The sequence below is a fragment of the Typha latifolia genome, chromosome 12, assembly GCF_019914945.1.
Source record: "Typha latifolia isolate L0001 chromosome 12, TyphaL0001v2, whole genome shotgun sequence".
Taxonomy (NCBI): domain Eukaryota; kingdom Viridiplantae; phylum Streptophyta; class Magnoliopsida; order Poales; family Typhaceae; genus Typha; species Typha latifolia.
The window spans coordinates 8,033,471-8,051,172 of record NC_133097.1 but is presented as its reverse complement, the minus strand read 5'-3'; the positions used below and the strand labels follow the sequence as shown (position 1 = coordinate 8,051,172).

General features: G+C 38.9%; 2 protein-coding genes across 16 annotated transcripts; both read left to right on the top strand.

Annotated features, from left to right (window-relative positions):
- Positions 1 to 582: 582 nt before the first annotated feature.
- LOC140798566 (uncharacterized) lies at positions 583 to 10,943 on the top strand. 14 transcript variants are annotated; one of them, XR_012110855.1, is made up of 8 exons: positions 583 to 750; positions 896 to 7,167; positions 7,270 to 7,406; positions 7,903 to 7,934; positions 9,076 to 9,142; positions 9,240 to 9,293; positions 10,269 to 10,400; positions 10,525 to 10,943. XR_012110855.1 is itself a non-coding variant. In XM_073152437.1 (4 exons), the coding sequence occupies exons 2-3, from the start codon at positions 1,026 to 1,028 to the stop codon at positions 7,371 to 7,373; spliced, it is 6,240 nt and encodes a 2,079-aa protein (XP_073008538.1). In that variant the 5' UTR covers positions 583 to 750; positions 896 to 1,025; the 3' UTR covers positions 7,374 to 7,406; positions 10,525 to 10,943. The 14 variants fall into 14 exon arrangements, 4 of the variants coding, with proteins under 4 accessions (XP_073008538.1, XP_073008536.1, XP_073008537.1 ...); XR_012110854.1 differs by having other exon boundaries at positions 7,903 to 9,142; positions 10,320 to 10,400; XR_012110853.1 differs by having other exon boundaries at positions 7,903 to 9,142.
- Positions 10,944 to 11,970: 1,027 nt separating this feature from the next.
- Positions 11,971 to 15,582, top strand: LOC140798380 (nuclear transcription factor Y subunit B). 2 transcript variants are annotated; one of them, XR_012110830.1, is made up of 8 exons: positions 11,971 to 12,186; positions 12,293 to 12,532; positions 12,609 to 12,738; positions 12,941 to 12,981; positions 13,697 to 13,795; positions 13,871 to 13,921; positions 14,387 to 14,459; positions 15,237 to 15,582. XR_012110830.1 is itself a non-coding variant. In XM_073152183.1 (8 exons), exons 2-7 carry the CDS (start codon positions 12,306 to 12,308, stop codon positions 14,411 to 14,413), a joined length of 540 nt encoding a protein of 179 aa, XP_073008284.1. In that variant the 5' UTR covers positions 11,971 to 12,186; positions 12,293 to 12,305; the 3' UTR covers positions 14,414 to 14,459; positions 15,237 to 15,582. The 2 variants fall into 2 exon arrangements, 1 of the variants encoding a protein (XP_073008284.1); XM_073152183.1 differs by having other exon boundaries at positions 12,941 to 12,946.
- The last annotated feature ends 2,120 nt before the right edge of the window (positions 15,583 to 17,702 follow it).

The following is a 17,702-nucleotide window of genomic DNA, read 5'->3' as shown; positions in this document are numbered from 1 at the left end:
CACTACTTATAATAAACCTATACCAAGCTTGTACTTATGTTTATGTCAAGCCAAGTTTGGAGCTCATTTATGACTTATGAGGACTATCAGAGCAGGCACGGCATACTTGGATTCCCCACCACGACCCATTTCCCCCCTTAATCTTGAAATAATGGAAGAAAAATCCCAGGTGAACCAGATTGTGCCTCCAAGGATGAATTATTCACCATCATTTCCTCTCTGTTATCTGCAGGGCCAAAGAACTGTATTCATAAGCTTTATCTAATTTAGTATGAGAAAAACCGTATTTAAAAGTCATGGTTATGTTATATACTTTTGCAAATAGATTATACTAAGAAAACAAAGAAAGAATTCTCTTGAATGCCTTTTCAAATAGAATAATACTATGTAGACGGTAATAAGTAGTTACCACGAGGTCCTGTGGATTTTTCTTTCTGTTTTTATGAACAGAAGATTGATCCGCGTTTAGTTCAATCCAACTATCCAAGTAATTCGACAAAGCAAGAAAAACTAGAAAAAGGAAATTGGCCACGGGACCACCCAATAATTTCACCATCTTTCTGGTCTAATTTACTTCAAGCTTTTCCTAGAGAAAAGACAAGCCAGTTGACGCTTGCGATCTCTCTCTCTCTCTCTTCTCTCTCTCTCTCCAAATTACTCAACCCCTGGGGAGCTCTTCGCTCGCTCTAGCTCTAGTTCTTCTCCTGATCCAATTTCAACTACTTTGGGTGCGACAAGAACCCAGACCAGGTACGCCCATGGTTTACCCCTTTCCCCTTCCTCCTCTGATCTTTCTCGTTCTTGCTCTGTAAAGCCCTATCAAGTTCTAGGTTTTCTTGCCCCCGTAGCTGGACTCGTGAATTTCTTAGGGTTTCTTCTTTTCTTGCGTTCTCAGATATTGTACAAGAGCTCATAAAGAGGTAAACTTCCTTCTTGCTTCCTATCTATGGCTTCTATTCCTTGGTAGAGGAGGCTGGAGAGGTCGATTTTTGAGCTAGGACAGCAAAAACGAGGCATCTGAGGGTATGGGAGTTGAGCCCGCTTCAGATCCTCGTGGAGATGAGGATGGAAGAATGGAACCTAGGGAGGAAAAACACGTGGCCGAAGGATTTGAAGAAGAAGCTGAGGGTTCTTCGGCTAAAGATCCGGGTTTGAAAGAAGCGGATGCCCAGAGATCGAGAACTCCTTGTGATGTTGTGAGGAGTGATTTGGCTGATGGGTGTGTTCAAGCTGCGGAAAGCGAGAGAACTGAGCTGGGTTGTTATCAGAAGGTAGTTGAGATGTCTGTTGTTGCTTTTGAAACAGTTCAAGGTGATGTGTTGGATGGCGAGGGAAATTTAGCAAAGGGAGATACTGAGGTGTTGGAGGACCAGCTTTTAAACCTAGAGAAGGAGGAATCCCCAGCAAATGATGTAGTGGATTGTGCTTTGATTGATCAGCAGCATCAATTGAATGTTCGGGGTGCTACAGTGTTGAAAACAGAAGCTTTATTTGGTGATGAGGAGAAGCATGATGTGCATTCCCAAGATTTTGATGATGGACGTGTGCCAGATGCAGAAGGGCTTGAGGAATTGGAACCTGAAAGGGTGTTAAGTGTTCATGAGAAGCTGGAAGTTGGTCTGGCAGATACAGGAAGTGGGTTGGGGACTGCCAAGGCTGAGACTGTTGTTTCTCTTGGTTTATCAGAAGGTAAAAGGTTGGAGGGTATAGGGATTGATTTTGTGGAGAGTAGCATTACAGCCAAAGTCTTGGAAGAAGTACCTCAGGGTTCTTCAGCTAAAGAGTACAGCTTGGGTGGTGGGCATGCCCAAATGAATATTGTAGAGGCTGGAGCTACAGAAGATGTTGCTGAAGCAGCAACTGTGATTGCTTCTAAAGGCTCCAGCTGCGAATGTAACAACGTAGTGCAAGGGTCGGATGGAGACCAGGATGCGATTGAGGATGTTCAAGATGCCAGAGGGTCAGAAATAGAAGCTTTACTTGGTAATGATCAGAAGAATGATGTTGAGACCCAAGAGTTGCATGGCGGGAAAGTGCAAGCTGCAGAAGGGCTCCGAAGATGCTTGCCAGGAAATGCACCATGTAGTTATCAGAAGTTGGAAGTTGATTTGGGGAATATACGAAGTGGTTTGGGGACTGCCAGGGCTGAGTCTGTTGTTGATCTTGGTGTGGCAGAAGGCCAAAGGATGGAGGATGCAGGAGGGCTGCAGCTTGTCGGAAGTAGCACCATGGCCGAAGCTTTGGAAGAAGTAGCTGGGAGTTCTTCTGCAAAAGAGCAGCAGTTGGCTGATGGGCATGCGCAAGGAGAGGCAGGTGCAGAAACAACAGCTATAGCTGCTTCTAGAGACATTGGAAAGGAAGCTACTGAGGGAATGCAAGAATCATATGGAGACCAACACAAGATCGAGGGCTTTTGCATTGGAAATGGGGTCCTGGAGGAAGCCCAGTCCTCTAAAGAGGATATACCAAGCACTTACAATGATACTATGGGGGCTGAATTAAATGATAAGAGTATTCAAGCTGTGGAAGGGAAGATGGGTTTCCGAAGTGGGGGAGATAGAACTGAGCTGGCTGGTGATCAGAAGGCAGTTAAGAAGGCTGAAAGGATTGAAACAGTAGCAGAAATGATACCTGTCATGTCTGTTGAAACAGTTGCAGATGACGGATTTAATGGCAAAGCAAATTTAGCAATGGGAGGAACTGATGCCCCAATGGGAGGTTATGGGTCGGACAAGGCTGAGGCTGTTGTTAGTTTTGTGGAAGAAGGTGAAAATATAGAGGATGTTGCTGCTATTGAGCTTGTGAAGGGTAGGAATGCAGCTAAAGTCTTGGGAGAAGTAGCTTGGGGCTCTTCAGGTAAAGAGCCAAGCTTGTCTGAAGGGCATGCTCATATAGGCATTGCAGAGGCAGGAATATTTGAGGGAGTTGCCGAAACTGCATCTATGATTGGTTCTGAAGGCATTGGAAATGAACATACTAAAATAATGGAAAAGTTGGATTGTGAACAGAATGACCTTGAGGGGGTTTGTGAGAGGGGGATCCCGGAGGAAGCTGAATCTTCTAATGAGGAGAAACCAAGCACTGCTAGTGATTCTATGGGAAATGATGGGCTTGTTCAATTTGTGGAAGGCCAGACATGCTTCACTAGTAAGGGAGAGAGACATGAGTTAGGTGGTGATGAGAAGGCTGAGAGTTTTCGGATGGTGGCAGAAATTTCCCACATCGTTGCTGTCGAAACAGTTGAAGATGGTTTATTGAAAGGCAAAGAAAATTTAGCAAAGGGAGAGACTGGTGTTGCAGAGATCAATCTTGGAACTGAAGCGATGGACCAATTTCCAGACCTAAAGGAGGAAATCCCAGAGAATGACTTAGTTGGGTGTGGTTTAATTGACCAACGTCGTCAAGAGGATGCTCCTGATGCCAGACACTTAGAAACAGCTTTATTTGGTGGTGAACAGAAGCATGATGTGATGGCTCAAGATTTGCATGATGAGCATTTACAAGCTGCAGAAAAGCTCCAGGATTGGGACCCCAGAAAGGAATCAAGTGATAATGAGAAGTTGGAGGTCAATGTGGTGGATACAGGAAATGGGTTAGGGGCTGCCAAACCTGAGGTTGTTGTTTGTCTTGGCATGGCAGAAGATAAAGGGTTGGTTAGTAAAGCAGATGGGAATTTCATTTTGGATGTCCAATCTGATTTCTCAGAAAATAAAGATGTGAAACTGGTCGATGAGAATTTGGATAATAAAGAAGGTACTATTGTTGCGGATTCATGTGTTTTGCAAGCAGAGAGGTCAAGTGTTTTACCTCAAGAGAAAGACTGTACTGATTGTCTTACCGGACAAAATCAGGAGATAGAGAAATCATTGGCCGGCCAAAATTTTGTTATAAGTCAATATAAAGTAGACTCCAATGCTCCCACGAGTGATAGACCTCCAATATTTGAGGCCCAGAATGTTGAATTGATTCAACAGTCCAAGGTTGATCAAAAGAATCCTGTGTTGGGCGGCAATGTAGCAATTGCTGTTATGCATGCAGATACTAGTGATTATCAGGAAGTTCAAATTGAGGACAATTTTTTGGAAAGAAAAAATATGGAATATGTGGCCATAAGATCTGGGACTTCGGCCACAGAGAATGATCATCATGCTAGTTACTACTTACCTTTCCTTGATAAGGAGACATTTGCTGTTTCTGATCTGGTCTGGGGTAAAGTGAAAAGTCATCCTTGGTGGCCTGGCCAAATTTTTTATCCTTCAGATGCATCAGATATGGCGTTAAAACATCAAAAAAAGGACAATCTTCTGGTAGCATATTTTGGAGACAAAACTTTTGCTTGGTGTGATGAAACCCAGTTAAAGCCTTTTGAAACAAATTTCTCACATATGGAAAAGCAGAGCACTTCAGATTTATTTGTTGATTCTGTCAACAGTGTGCTGGGAGAAGTGTCTCGGCGTGTGGAGTTAGGAATGAGTTGTTCTTGTTTGCCTGAAGAACTTCATGCTAACAATATCTATGAAAATTTTGAGAATGCGGGAATCAGGGAAGGGGTTAGTAACTGCCATATTGATAGGTCTCAGATTTTAAATTATTTCCATCCTGACAGGCTTCTTGAGTATATTAAGACCTTAGCTTGGCTACCAACTCTAGGGACTGATAGACTAGAACTTGTGATTGCCAAGGCTCAGCTAAAGGCCTTTTATCAATCGAAAGGGTACCCTGAACTTCCTGTGTTCCAGATTGGAGCAACAATTGGGAATGATCCTGAAGCTTTATCACAGGAGAGTGATAAGTTTGGGGTAGATTCCATTAATTATTCAACTGCTGTTCCTGTAGATATAAATCCTGGGAAGCCAAAGTCAAGAGGTAGAGGTAGACCTCCTAAGAAGCAAAACCATATTTTGGAAGACACACTAGAAAACAAGAGTTTTTCTGAGTCAATGGAAGAAAAGAGTGCCTTTAATCTTGCAGATGTTGGCGAAATTCATGATGAAATTACGATTGATGATGAATTGACTTCTCTTTCTGGTAAAAAACGCAAGTTTATTGACTTTGATTCTTCTGACTCAGGGAAAGTTACAGATGAAAGGCTTGACTTATTGGAAGATTTTGATACCAAGTTGCCATCTCCAACTTTTGGTAGCTCTTTTAAGCTTGGAGAGTGCATTCGTCGAGTTGCAAGCCGGCTTACTGGATTGCCACCTACACGTAAGTTCCATGGTGAAACAAATCAGAATAGTGTGTCAAAAAGTGAGAATATGACATTTGATGATTTGAGTGCTGATATTTCTTCTCCCACCGATGTGGAAAAACGAAAGAAAAAGGTAGGTATCACAAAGAATTACTCCTCTTCAGATGAAATGTTTTCACAGCTCTGCTTGGCTGCAAGGGATCCTATGAAAGGATATAGTTTCTTGTCAATTATTATTAGTTTCTTTACCGACTTCAGAAATTTCTCGGTTTCAAGTTCTTCCGAAGAAACAAAGCATGGAGAGAAAGTTGGAGGAAAAAGGGGAAGGAAAAGAAAGATCAACATTCAGGCAAGCCCTTCTGAGATGTCTACGGATGATCATATGCAGGACTCTTACTGGTCTGACTTGATTTCTAACAGTGGTCCTATCAGTGGCCTCAAAAGAACAGAAGAAGTTCATACACGATGGCACAGGAAGAAGAGAAGGTCTTCTGGGGAAGCATCTATCTCCCCTTTTTCAGACTCAGCTTTGCAACATCGGAAAGTAGGAACCATAACTTCCAATATGAAACAGATGACAACAGGAAGATCAATAATCAATGTGGAGGAAAAAATTGTTGGTGAGTGCACACCAACTGCACTACTTTTGAGTTTTAATGGGTCAAATTCTCTTCCTTCTGAAACAGATCTAATTAGGATCTTCAGTCGCTTCGGACCGCTGAAAGAAGCAGAAACAGAAGTTCAGAAGAAGACGAATAGTGTCAAAGTAATCTTCAAAAGACGATCTGATGCAGAAAGAGCATTTAGTAGTGCTGGAAAGTACAGCATCTTTGGGCCATCACTTCTTAGCTATCGGCTAAAATCTGAAATTCATCCAAGCATAATACAACAAGAGAAAGATAGTGAAACACCCAATGGAGTTGGAAGCTCGGAGTTTCCTGGTCAATTATCTGATATTCATCCAGGCATAATACAAGAAGAGAAAGATACTGAAACACTGCATGGAGTTGGAAGCTCGGAGGTTCCTGATCAATTATCTGATATTCCTCCAACCATAATACAAGAAGAGAAAGATAGTGGAACACCCAGTGGAGTTGGAAGCTCGGAGGTTCCTGGTCAACCATCTAATAATCTGAGCATAATACAACACAAAGATGGTGAAACACTCAATGAAGTTGGAAGCTCGGAGGTTCCTGGTCAACCATTTGATATTCATCTGAGCATAATGCAACAAGAAGATAGTGAAACACCCAATGGAGTTGGAAGCTGGGAAATTACTGGTCAACCATCTGATATTCATCTGAGCCCAATGCAACAAGACGAAGATAGTGAAACACCCAATGGAGTTGGAAGCTCAGAGGTTCCTAGTCAACCATCTGAAATTCATCCGAGCATAATGCAACAAGATGAAGATAGTGAAACACCCGATGGAGTTGGGAGCTTGGAGATTCCTGGTCAACCATCTGACATTCATGTGAGCATTATGCAACAAGATGAAGATAGTGAAAAACACAATGGATTTGGAAGCTCAGAGGTTCTTGGTCAACCATCTGATATTCATTTCAGCATAATGCAACGAGACAAAGATAGCGAAACACCTGATGGAGTTGGGAGCTCGGGGTTTCCTGTTCAACCATCTGATATTCATCCGATCATAATGCAACAAGACGAAGATAGTGAAACACCTGATGGAGTTGGAAGCTCAGAAGTTCTTGGTCAATCGTCTGATATTCATCCGAGCATAATGCAACAAGACAAAGATTGTGAAACACCTGATGGAGTTGGGAGCTCAGAGGTGCCTGGTCAACCATCTGATATTCATCCGAGCATAATACAACAAAATGAAGATAGTGAAACACCCGATGGAGTTGGAAGCTCAGAGGTTCCTAGTAAGCCATCTGATATTCATCCAAGCATAATACAACAAGATAAAGATAGCGAAACACCCAATGGTTTTGGAAGCTTGGAGGTTCCTGGTAATGTTCCTTTGTCTTCTAATTGCTTCAAGTTGAGATAGTCAAATATAAGAACGTAACCTTTTGAATGCTTGTCCTGATAAGAATCTATTTTTGTTCTAGCTCCAGAAGGGACTAGAGTTTTGTCAGATACTGTCCAAACTGAAGCTGCTGAGGAAGGATCAGTTGAAATGGTCATTGAAACGAGTGGACAACCACATAATTAATCTTCGCACTGTTAAAGTTTTGTTGCTAGTCAGGTAATCCACTCCACTTATTTCATGGTCCAGTATTTGCTTAGTGGCAAAGCAAATTCATGTTGTATAGAAGATGTAAACTAACTGTAGTATGAAGACTTCCTTTCCTATTAAAAGGGTGTTTACATTCAAGTTTTTATATTTTTATTACCTTCATTAATTGGTGAGGCTTCAAAGATCAGTCAATTTATTATTTAATTGTCTTAGCCTCTTAGGGCATTTAGTCAATGTTTATTTGTGGAATGAAGCACAGTTATAATACTACCTGTTCATTTTAGAATCTATTGGCTGATGCAGCTTTTGTTTGAATTAGGAATATCCATTTAAGAAAGTTCAATTGAGAAACAACTTTTGTTGGTTCACTATTTTTAATTACGGAATGGATATCCTTCCATCGGATTTAGATGTGTCTTTTAATGGTAGAAGTTGTACACTGATATCAGTTTTGTGTCATAGTGTGATTAAGTTCCATTTTAAGAACATTAGTGGCTTTTTCCAGGTATACTACGTAACATTAGTGGCTTTTTCCAGGTATACTACGTAACTCGCTCCCTTTTTTGTCATTAAATGTATAAGATTTTGCAAAGAACTATGGTATATAAGTCAAAGGCCTTTTCAAAGTCCTATTTTTCTGATCATTCATATGGTAAATTCTTTTGTTCTTCAGCAGCTGTGCTCAGCCAGTCCTTTCCACGAAACTAATTATTCTTCCAGCTTGTCATGGTCTATGTTATTCTATGTCCTTAACATTAACTCTTAGTCTCTCAACTGTGTATATCCGTTGGTTCCTGGGTTTGTTTAGCACCTTGTCATTTGAGAGCTACGATCCCAATCTTGTATGAAGCTACCAACATGCATTTCTATTAGGGTAAAAGAGTGCCCCCATAAATTTACACCTAGTGGTTAGGTCATTCAGAATGCCTCCATAAATTTTTGCTTGTGTTACTCGACCCTTATAATTCTAATCTATGTGAAACTGTTAGTTTTTTTCATCTAAAGTTAACAGTTAGGCAATTTTCAATCAATTAAACTTTGGACATTTTTATGTTTTCATCTTCTCTTTTTGGAATGTTTACAATGTCTAATAGACAAAGTGAACAGGATTTGAGTATAAGACTCAATGACTTAGAAAAAGAATCATTTTCCCAACTAGTTGTTGTAAATCAAAAGTATCATTTTGGTAATTTTCTGAAGCTGCAGGGAGCACTGAGCAATGGGGGAAAAAATATCAAAATAAAAAGAAATAGAAAAAAATATCATTAGTCAGGCAATTGTATTGTAAAAGGGTTAAATGACCCAAATGAAAGTTTAGGGAGATACTTAAAATTTAACCTAACCATGATGGGATAAAAAGTATTTCTCTTTTTTTCTATTACTTAAGAGCAGAGGACTAGTTCTTCAACCAATTCTTTTCTCCTTTTTTCTCGCAAAAACCTGTATACAACAGATCAAGGTTCTAGCTGTTAGACACTTGCCTGCTGCTGGCCCACTTATCCACTTTTACTATCCATCTTTGAGTAGTTATGGAAGATCATTTCAGGCTTTAAGCATTTAAGATCAATCTTGATCACTTTTTGTTAAGTTGAATTTGTAATTATTTCTGGTGAGACCTACTTGAATTGCCCTTGTATCTGTGGTTTTATACAAGAACCATGGTTTTATACTTGCACAGGCTTAGATGCTGCGTTGACAAAAGAGGATGAATTGTTCGATAATTATCTCCTCTGGTTGCTAAAAAAGTTAGTTTCTGAATATATCTTCATAAAAATCTCTTCCTTCTTTATTGGCACAATTTGTACAGAAGATCATTAAATTTACTGATGGATAGCTGTACAGGATGAATCCAAGAGAAATAATGGGAAGGTATAAGATGCCTATGTCTGCAGTAAGGTAGGGCTCAAGTACTGAGTAACTCAACTGTAGTATTGCAAACAATGATAACTGTGTAGATTGTAAGTCAAAGTGTGTGGTCTTTCCAAATTCCAATTAAGGTAGTTGTACTGTTTCACTGACCTCAATGATTGAATAATTGAATATTAAAGACAACTAGGTGGGTGATTTAAAAAAGAAAAAAGCAACCCAGTCGGTTCTCAAAAACCCGTCCGAGTTGCACGGTTCGCTGGTTGAACCTCCATGTTGGTCAATTTTGTACCTGGTCAATTGTATTTACCGTCCTATAACAAAACCAAAAACCAAACAGGCTTAATAGTTGGTTCACCGATTTGACCATCTGGTCCGATTTGGTTCTGATAATTACATCTATTACTCTTCCTTCCAATGCCTTTTTTAATATAATAAAACTCTAAATTTTCTGCAGAAAATAGACTTTGGTCATGCTTAATTTTGCTTAATTTTACTTCCATAAAGATATCTGTCTCTGACTTAGAATGTCCACGTGCTTTTTATGATACAACTTAATGGGGTTTCCTGATTTTTACTCACCAGCAATTAATTTCATTTATAATACCTGTTGTCATCTAGATTCAAGACTACTGATATAATTGTATTAGTCTTCCAGATTCTGCATGTATCAGATAATATGTCTATTCAATCAGATCAAAGTTCTTCTAGTATCAAGCAGTCCAGAAATGCTGGGATGAAAAATATGCTTATTTTTTTCCACCTCACGACCATTAAATACTTGTTTGGTATGTTATGCAACACAGGAAGCACACAAATGGTGCTCCGCAACATGCTAGTTTGTTAAGGTCAATTGTGACTGTTCTCTTTCTAGCTTGGTGCTTGATGTGAGCTAGTAACTAACTGTTGCTCTATTTGCTGATCTTGCATGTTATCACTTGGTGAATATAAGCAATTGCTGTTCTAGTTGACAAAACTTGTTATGTTGCACAATTTTTGCTGTAGCATGGTGATCCTGAATTTATTATTGTTCACTACCAATTTCCATTTCTGAAGAAGGCAACAAAACAGGCGCAAGAATAGTTTCAGCTCTCTTGTTGTCTAGTTGGTTGCAGCACTCCCTGTTTCAACTTCCAGGTTGTATTTATTTGTCTGGCCTCTTCCTACTTACTGCTTGCTAACTATGTTTGTCCTTGTTTGTCTCCTCTTTTGGAATTGCTATAAGAACAGTCACTATATCAACTCTCTGTTCAATTTGCAGGATGACTCTTGAAGAACAGGGAAGTAGGTAGAACTCCACCATATTGTCTTCTCGTAAGAGATGCGGTAAACGTTTCTCGATGCCGTTAGCTGGTAATTGTATATATTTTCAAAACACCAAAGAGAATAAATAAGCGTAACTTCAATAGAAAGAAAAAAAAAACCGATAGGATAGATCCTTATGCGTGTTAAGCCAACCACACATTGCATAATTTATTATTTACTAGTCTTTGATGTCACAGTGCAATTAAATAGAATTGTATTTTAGGTGTGCCGGTGAGGTCACTATCTCAAAAAAAAAAAAATCATACGCATTGAGTTTTATTTTCCACTTGTAGTTCCTCTTCATACACGTGCCGCGCCATCTCAGCACGTGTAGTAATGTTGACATCTATGGTATCTCCAGTGTCGTAACGTCTATATCCGTTCTCGCGTTTTCTTCCATCTTACACGTGTGTTATTTTTGGCTTGCAACTCCTTAATTATAAGTAGACAATTTCCGTTGCATATGCTACTTACTGCATCAATTAACTACGGTCTACAATTATTTCTACTGTGGTGTGGTACCTCCAAATTGAAATTAATGAGATGCATGACACGATTAAACTCATGGTTAAAGACTCTAAGAGGGATAGATAAGATGTTTTTGAGAAGGAAGAATAATAGGCGATTGTCTATCATCCAGAGGATTATTATTCCCTGGCCGGCTCGGTAGTCAACAATGAGCTGCCAAGTTTCAACTGCAGAACAATCCAGAAGTTTATATCTATATTCTTCTTTTTAATACAAAATATACGTCAATTCACCCATTTCGATTATTAAACCTGCATTCAATTGTATCTTGTACCGATACAACATAACAAGCTTTAGAAAATTCTAAAGCTTAGTAATGTTAGTTTGCTCTTCTCTTCTCTCTTGACCTTTCAATAGTTGACCATTATTAGTTGCATGCGCAAACTTGGATAACGCCAACCATATCGAAGTACGGATCAGGTTTTAAACTTTTTATTCATTTAGAGTTTTGTTTTACTGGTCATTAGCCTGAATGTTTGATATGAACTGGGCCTACTAACCTTTCATATAAAAGATAATTAGTTGTGTTTTAGCTTGCCTTTGAGCTGATTTTTCAAATAATATACTACTGAGCTATTAAATTGATCTAAATGATTTGCTCGTAATAAATTTAAATAAATGTGAACTTGAATAGGTTACAAAGAGGTTTCCTCTTGATTTTTTTTTTAGTCCTCTTGATTTCTTAAAATTGAATGGTTGTATACATTTTGGATTTGAAAGATTAAAATACAAGACAAAAAAGGAAAAAAGGATTCGGATCCAATGTGTCGAGCGGATAAATTAAAATTATCCGACTAAGTTATTCAACCCCAGCACGCACCCACCCCCCCCAAACCTTCTCTGGTATATAAAAACCGGAGGGGGATAGGAACTAGGAAGTGGACGAACGGTGTAGATAAGCAAACCCTCTTCCTCAACTTTACATCTCCATCGTCTCCTCCTCCCTCTCTTCTCCAGCGTCCGATCTCCTTCTCTCCTCTCTCCACCGCACCACCGCAAAAAAAAAAGAACTCGATCTCTCCCTCTCCTCCTCTCGCGCCTAAATACGAATCCACCAACCAAAACCCTCCTCTCTCTCTCTCCAGGAAAGGTACGCTTCTCTCTCCTCTCCTCGATCTAGGGTTTCTCGGCCGGATCTCCAGATCTGGGGGGTTCTGACCTCATCTAGACGGCGGTGACCATGGCCGTGGATCTAGGGCTCTCGGCGGGATGGCGGAGGCACCGGCGAGCCCAGGCGGAGGCGGCGGCGGCAGCCACGAGAGCGGCGGGGACGGGAGCCCCCGATCCGGGGTGCGCGAGCAGGACCGGTTCCTCCCGATCGCTAATATTAGCAGGATCATGAAGAAGGCACTACCAGCTAATGGAAAGATCGCGAAGGACGCGAAAGAAACGGTTCAGGAGTGCGTCTCCGAGTTCATCAGCTTCATCACTAGCGAGTGAGGGATCCCTCTTTTGCCTTATTCGATTTGCTTTTTGGTAGATCTTGTTTTGGTGATGGCGGTGATGGTGCAGGGCAAGCGATAAGTGCCAGAGGGAGAAGAGGAAGACGATTAATGGCGACGATCTGTTGTGGGCGATGGCGACGTTGGGTTTCGAGGACTATATCGAGCCGCTTAAGCTTTACTTACAGAAATATAGAGAGGTATTATCTGATTGTAGAAGTTCTCTTATTTCACTGAGCTTCCTTCAAAATTTTAATTAGCCACAGGTCAATTCCCTGCTGAGGGGTGTGGAATCTTCTTGTACTTTTGCTTCTTTTTATTTATCGAATTTTGCTATTTTCCGAATCTAATTATTCGTTTTTTGTTTCTTGTGCATGTTTGGGGGCGTTTGTGTTATACTAGATGGAGGTATGTGATCTTCAACCTTAATTTCCATTTTTAAGGTGTGCTAGTAGTGCAGAGAGATCGATTGTCTTGTCTGCTTCTCTAGAAATCTTTTTCCATCTTATATTGGTTCCCCTATTAAGCAACTATAAATGTTGGTTAGATTTGAATAGCTTCTCTTTTCGTCAAAAATTGTAAGTTTTCTCATATATCTATTTGAAATGGGGGTGGAGAGATCATAATTTCAGATATTTCTTAGTTGTTTCTATATTTTGTCAATTGACAATGTCAGGTAGCTAGTTGATTTAAAAACCTAAGTTATTAGGTAACAGACAAACAATATATATTATACCTTTAGGAGATTAATTACCCATGAATTTGTAAAACTATCTTCTTAAATATGTTCTCAAGCCCATCAAACTGCATATTTACTATTAAAACATAAGAGCCGAGAATCTCTTCTTTGTTGAATTTCTTCCCAAAGTTGTATCTATTTCCTTCACTATTAGTATATTATTCATCTTGGAGTTGCTAGCTCTGATTTTTGCTCAAATTTTGAGAAAACTTACATATTTATAGTTGGCCTCTTATCTGACTCCTTTAGAAGAACTTAATGGTGCAATTGTTATTGAGTCCTTTTGTTCCTTTTTATAATGGCAAAAAGTAAAGGGACTGTATTAAATAATAAATGAGATGGTTTGTGCTTAATTAGGGAACAGGATACTAGGCATATAATTCATACTGGTCCTCTGTGGTTTATTTGGTAATTTCCAGGGTGATAGTAAGTTATCTGTAAAGGGTGGAGATAGCTTTGCCAAGAAAGATGCAGCAGGCACTCATGTTGGAGCTCAAGGTGGTCCAAGCACCCAAGGGGTTTGTTCTCTAGCTTACTTTGTTGCTCTTTTGATGACATCCTCAAAAGTTAACTAATTGCCATGTAAATATTAGATTGGCCAGCAGGGACCTTATACTCAAGGAATGAACTATATGCAACCTCAGGTACTTTATTTTATTTTTGTTTCCCAACCATATTCTAGATCGTCATTGTTGTTATAGTTATTGCATAGAAAGATCTCTTGCTATTATGGCTCTTAATCTGTTGGTTAGCTGCCTTCTTTTGCAATGATGTCCCCTTTTTTGGGCCATTACTATCCTGCCTGCAAATGTCATCAGTTATCCTCCGATAGGTTATTTTGATATCACAAAGCTAATGTATTTTGGTACTAAACTACTATTAAACACATTCTTCATAGATGAGATAACATCTATTGATTCCTTGATTTCTAAACCAGATCTTTCATTTGTTTACAAATTGATTATCATATTAGTTGTCCTTGCAGGTATAAATAATTCTTGAGGCATAGTACTGTTTTCTTAATCTTCCTTAACTTGCATGTTTTTCTATTTTACTGGTGAATGGTTCTTCCAAGACTGCTTATCCCTTTTTTGCATTTTTTTTTTCAGTTTCATAATGGGGATCTGTCAAGCTAATCAATAACTGCCTGAGTCTGCTACTCTTAGGTATAATTGAGTACAGGTACTATATCTTTCTAGGAGACCTTACTCTTGTTAAATTATAGAAAGGCTTTTCTTTTACGGTATGATTGCTATAATTTGCGTTGTTCTATTATGGAAGGATCTTAATGAAGATATAAGACAAGCCATATAATTAGGTAAAATTTTTAGCTCACTGTGATGACTAAATGAAATTGCGAGCACATTCCTTTAGTGATAATGCATGCAGTACAAAAAGCTTGAACTAGCTGTTAAAAGATTTTTTAAATTATGAGAATAAGAATCCAGATGAAGCTAGACTTTTAGTAGATTATATTGAAGCGATCAGAGAGTTGATGTATTTAAGAATTTTCGATTTATTTTGTTATTATGCTTCCATAATTTAATTTCCTTATTTTGGCTAATAAGGCAGCAAGGGGTCAATCTCAACTGCTTAATAATTATCAGATAAAGAAGTCACAATATATAACATATATATCCAAGTGAACCTGGCAACAGAGACCTGGGTGGCTCTTGTGTGATACCTTTGTCCTTTTCTGTAGGTAGGTTAGTCTGAGTGGCAGCACTATGTAAATTGTGAGGCAAACATCTCTGAAAACTTAACCCACCCAGATAATGCTCGCATTACTTTATGCTTGAAAGAAAATATTTGATCTGGGAAACTTTCTTAAGTATAGCCTTTTTTCCTCCCGTATTCATGTTCCTCATTTTTTAATGCTGTTATTTACCTGCTGTTGAGAACTCTAGATTATCAACCTTGCAATTATATGCTTTCTGATGACGTGCATTCATAGTGCAGTGGCAGACAAAGAATCTTATGGCCCTGGTGTTAGAAGGAAGTTACTTGTTGAGTATTATGTCTTTACCCGCTGAAATTAATACCAGATAGCATTGGCATCTAATTATCATAGCTGTAACCAGTTGTAAATTGCCATGTACAAGATAGTTTACTCATGGTTCTGTGTATGTTTCCCTTTGTATATACAAGAATACAAGATAACTTATTTCATTCCCCAGTTGGTTTTGATCTCAGATGATACTCTGAGAGAAGACCAACTTGATTATGAGCTTGTAGTGGTGGTTATATAATATTCTCGTTTATGTAAACAGAGAGTTTAATAATCTATTTAATGCTTCTTTCATCATCTCCATTGTGTATCCGCACGACATGCTGCCGCATGCTTTGATATTTTTTTTAAAAAAATTTGCTGCACATTATGATACTCCTTTTAACCTTGTTTTCTGATCATGCATAAGTATGGGTGAAAGGGTCGGATTAAGGACGAAAATCTGAATATAGATTCAAATATAGATTAAAAAAACTCGGATATAGATATGGGTAGATATAATTTTTTTTTCGAATATGAATACGGATAATAGATATTTATCTAACTAATATTTTTTAAATGCTTTATAAATTTTAGTTTGCTTATTTAAATAATAATAATAATAATAATTATTATTATTATTATTATTATTTTGTTTTATATTATTTGGAGAAATTAATTTTATTAATTTTATATGTAATTAACATGTAGTATTTTTTTAACTTTTAATATTTTGTGTTAATCATAAGGAAGATCACAATTCATTTAAGATTTAATTTGCTATCTGAAAATTATTCGATCTGTATTTAAAAATTATTTATATTAGCTTAGTTAGAATATAATTTTAAATTTTATTATTTATTTATTTTGGATCGGACGTAGATAATGCTTTTCCTTCGGTTTCACCCTACTCGGAAACTACTTGGAGGTCTAAGACAACTTTCTTAATTAAAAAATATTTATTTTGGGTCATTCTATTTCTAAAAGCACCCTAAGTATGATGCTTTTTTTTAATTTAATAAGAAAAAGGCGGATCAAAATTAAAATAGTGACAAAAGATATGGTGTAAACTGAAGTAAATACATAATGGGAGGTGGGAAATGAAAAAGATAATTTTTTGTCCAACAAAAACGTCTATACGAAGGATCGTGGCTTCTAATATCGATTTGATCCAGATTTATCGAGGTCTTTAAATAACCTTCTTTATTTATACTTGGTTGGTCCCTAACTCCCTATCGGAGCTTATGCACGTATTAAGCGTAAACCCCACTTATCGGGAAACAAACGGTAATCGAGAGATCAATTTATGCCCGTCCGATCCATGTGGGCACACACGAAACGTCTATAAAACCCGAGGCGGATGAACGAATGGAATTCAAACCTTCTCCCTCCTCTTTCCCCTCTCTCTCTCCGTGGTGGTTCGACGAGCCCGGGGCGATGAGTGTTTCTTGGAAAGAATGGAATTCAAACCTTCTCCCTCCCTCCCTCCCTCCCTCCCTCCCTCTCTCTCTCTCTCTCTCTCTCTCTCTCTCCGTGGTGGTCCAACGAGCCCGGGGCGATGAGGGTTTCTTGGAAAGGACTCCTCAAGAAGGACTGGATCTTGAACCGCTTTGGGTTTGCGTCGCCCGATCGATGATAAATCCAAAGGCGCGATCGATTGGGAGTAAAGGAAGAGGGAAATCAAGAAAGATGGGGCAAGACAATACGGGTTTCTTGGAGTCCTAAGTACAGGGCCCTCAAGAAGAGCTCGATCTTGGACTTCTTTGGCGTTGGACCGCAAGATCGATACCCGTGGGTGATGGGAAGTAGAAGAAGGGGGAGATCAAGAAGGACTTCTTGAAGGGGAAATCCCAGCTCCAAGATAGGTAATCAGGTAATCTTGGTTCTCTGATATCTCTTTAAGATTGCAAAGCGTGTGATGAATTCTTTCTTTATGGCTTTTCTACCATCGGTTCTGCTGTTGTTCTTGTTTTCTTTGATAGTCGTGTTATTGGGTATGTTCTGCGCTACGGATTGACTGTTACCCTAGTAATATTTGTTGTTACTGCTGTTGTTGGTAAGTGATTGGAACATCGTTTAGATGGGAAGATGTTGACCTTCATTAGTTCATCCCTGCGGTATTCCTGAGCGAATTTTGATATCTTTTCTTGAATCTTCTTCCTTGCCCTTGAAATATTTATATTTCTACACTCCAATTCTTGAAGTTGGAATTCTGTATACGAACTTTTTGCAATACCACAATATTCTCATTCCTTCACTACCAATTCCTCTTCTCTCAACATCTACTCCTGTCTTATTCTATAATTATTTCTCTGATCTCAAACTTCTGCCATAAGTTGCTGTTGCTATCTATGGCCGTTGTGGCAGTTCACTGTTGCTGCTATTCACCTTATTTTGTGCTCTGAATGCTGCTGTTTCTATTAGCCATATCACATACA

Excerpts from the sequence above, each read along its gene's own strand:
- LOC140798566 (XM_073152435.1), top strand. The coding sequence starts at position 1,026 with ATGGGAGTTGAGCCCGCTTCAGATCCTCGTGGAGATGAGGATGGAAGA. Across the intron at positions 7,168-7,269 it reads TGGAAGCTTGGAGGTTCCTG|CTCCAGAAGGGACTAGAGTT; the intron begins GTAATGTTCCTT and ends TTTTTGTTCTAG.
- LOC140798380 (XM_073152183.1), top strand. The coding sequence starts at position 12,306 with ATGGCGGAGGCACCGGCGAGCCCAGGCGGAGGCGGCGGCGGCAGCCAC. Across the intron at positions 13,796-13,870 it reads GTGGTCCAAGCACCCAAGGG|ATTGGCCAGCAGGGACCTTA; the intron begins GTTTGTTCTCTA and ends TGTAAATATTAG. Across the intron at positions 13,922-14,386 it reads TGAACTATATGCAACCTCAG|TTTCATAATGGGGATCTGTC; the intron begins GTACTTTATTTT and ends TTTTTTTTTCAG.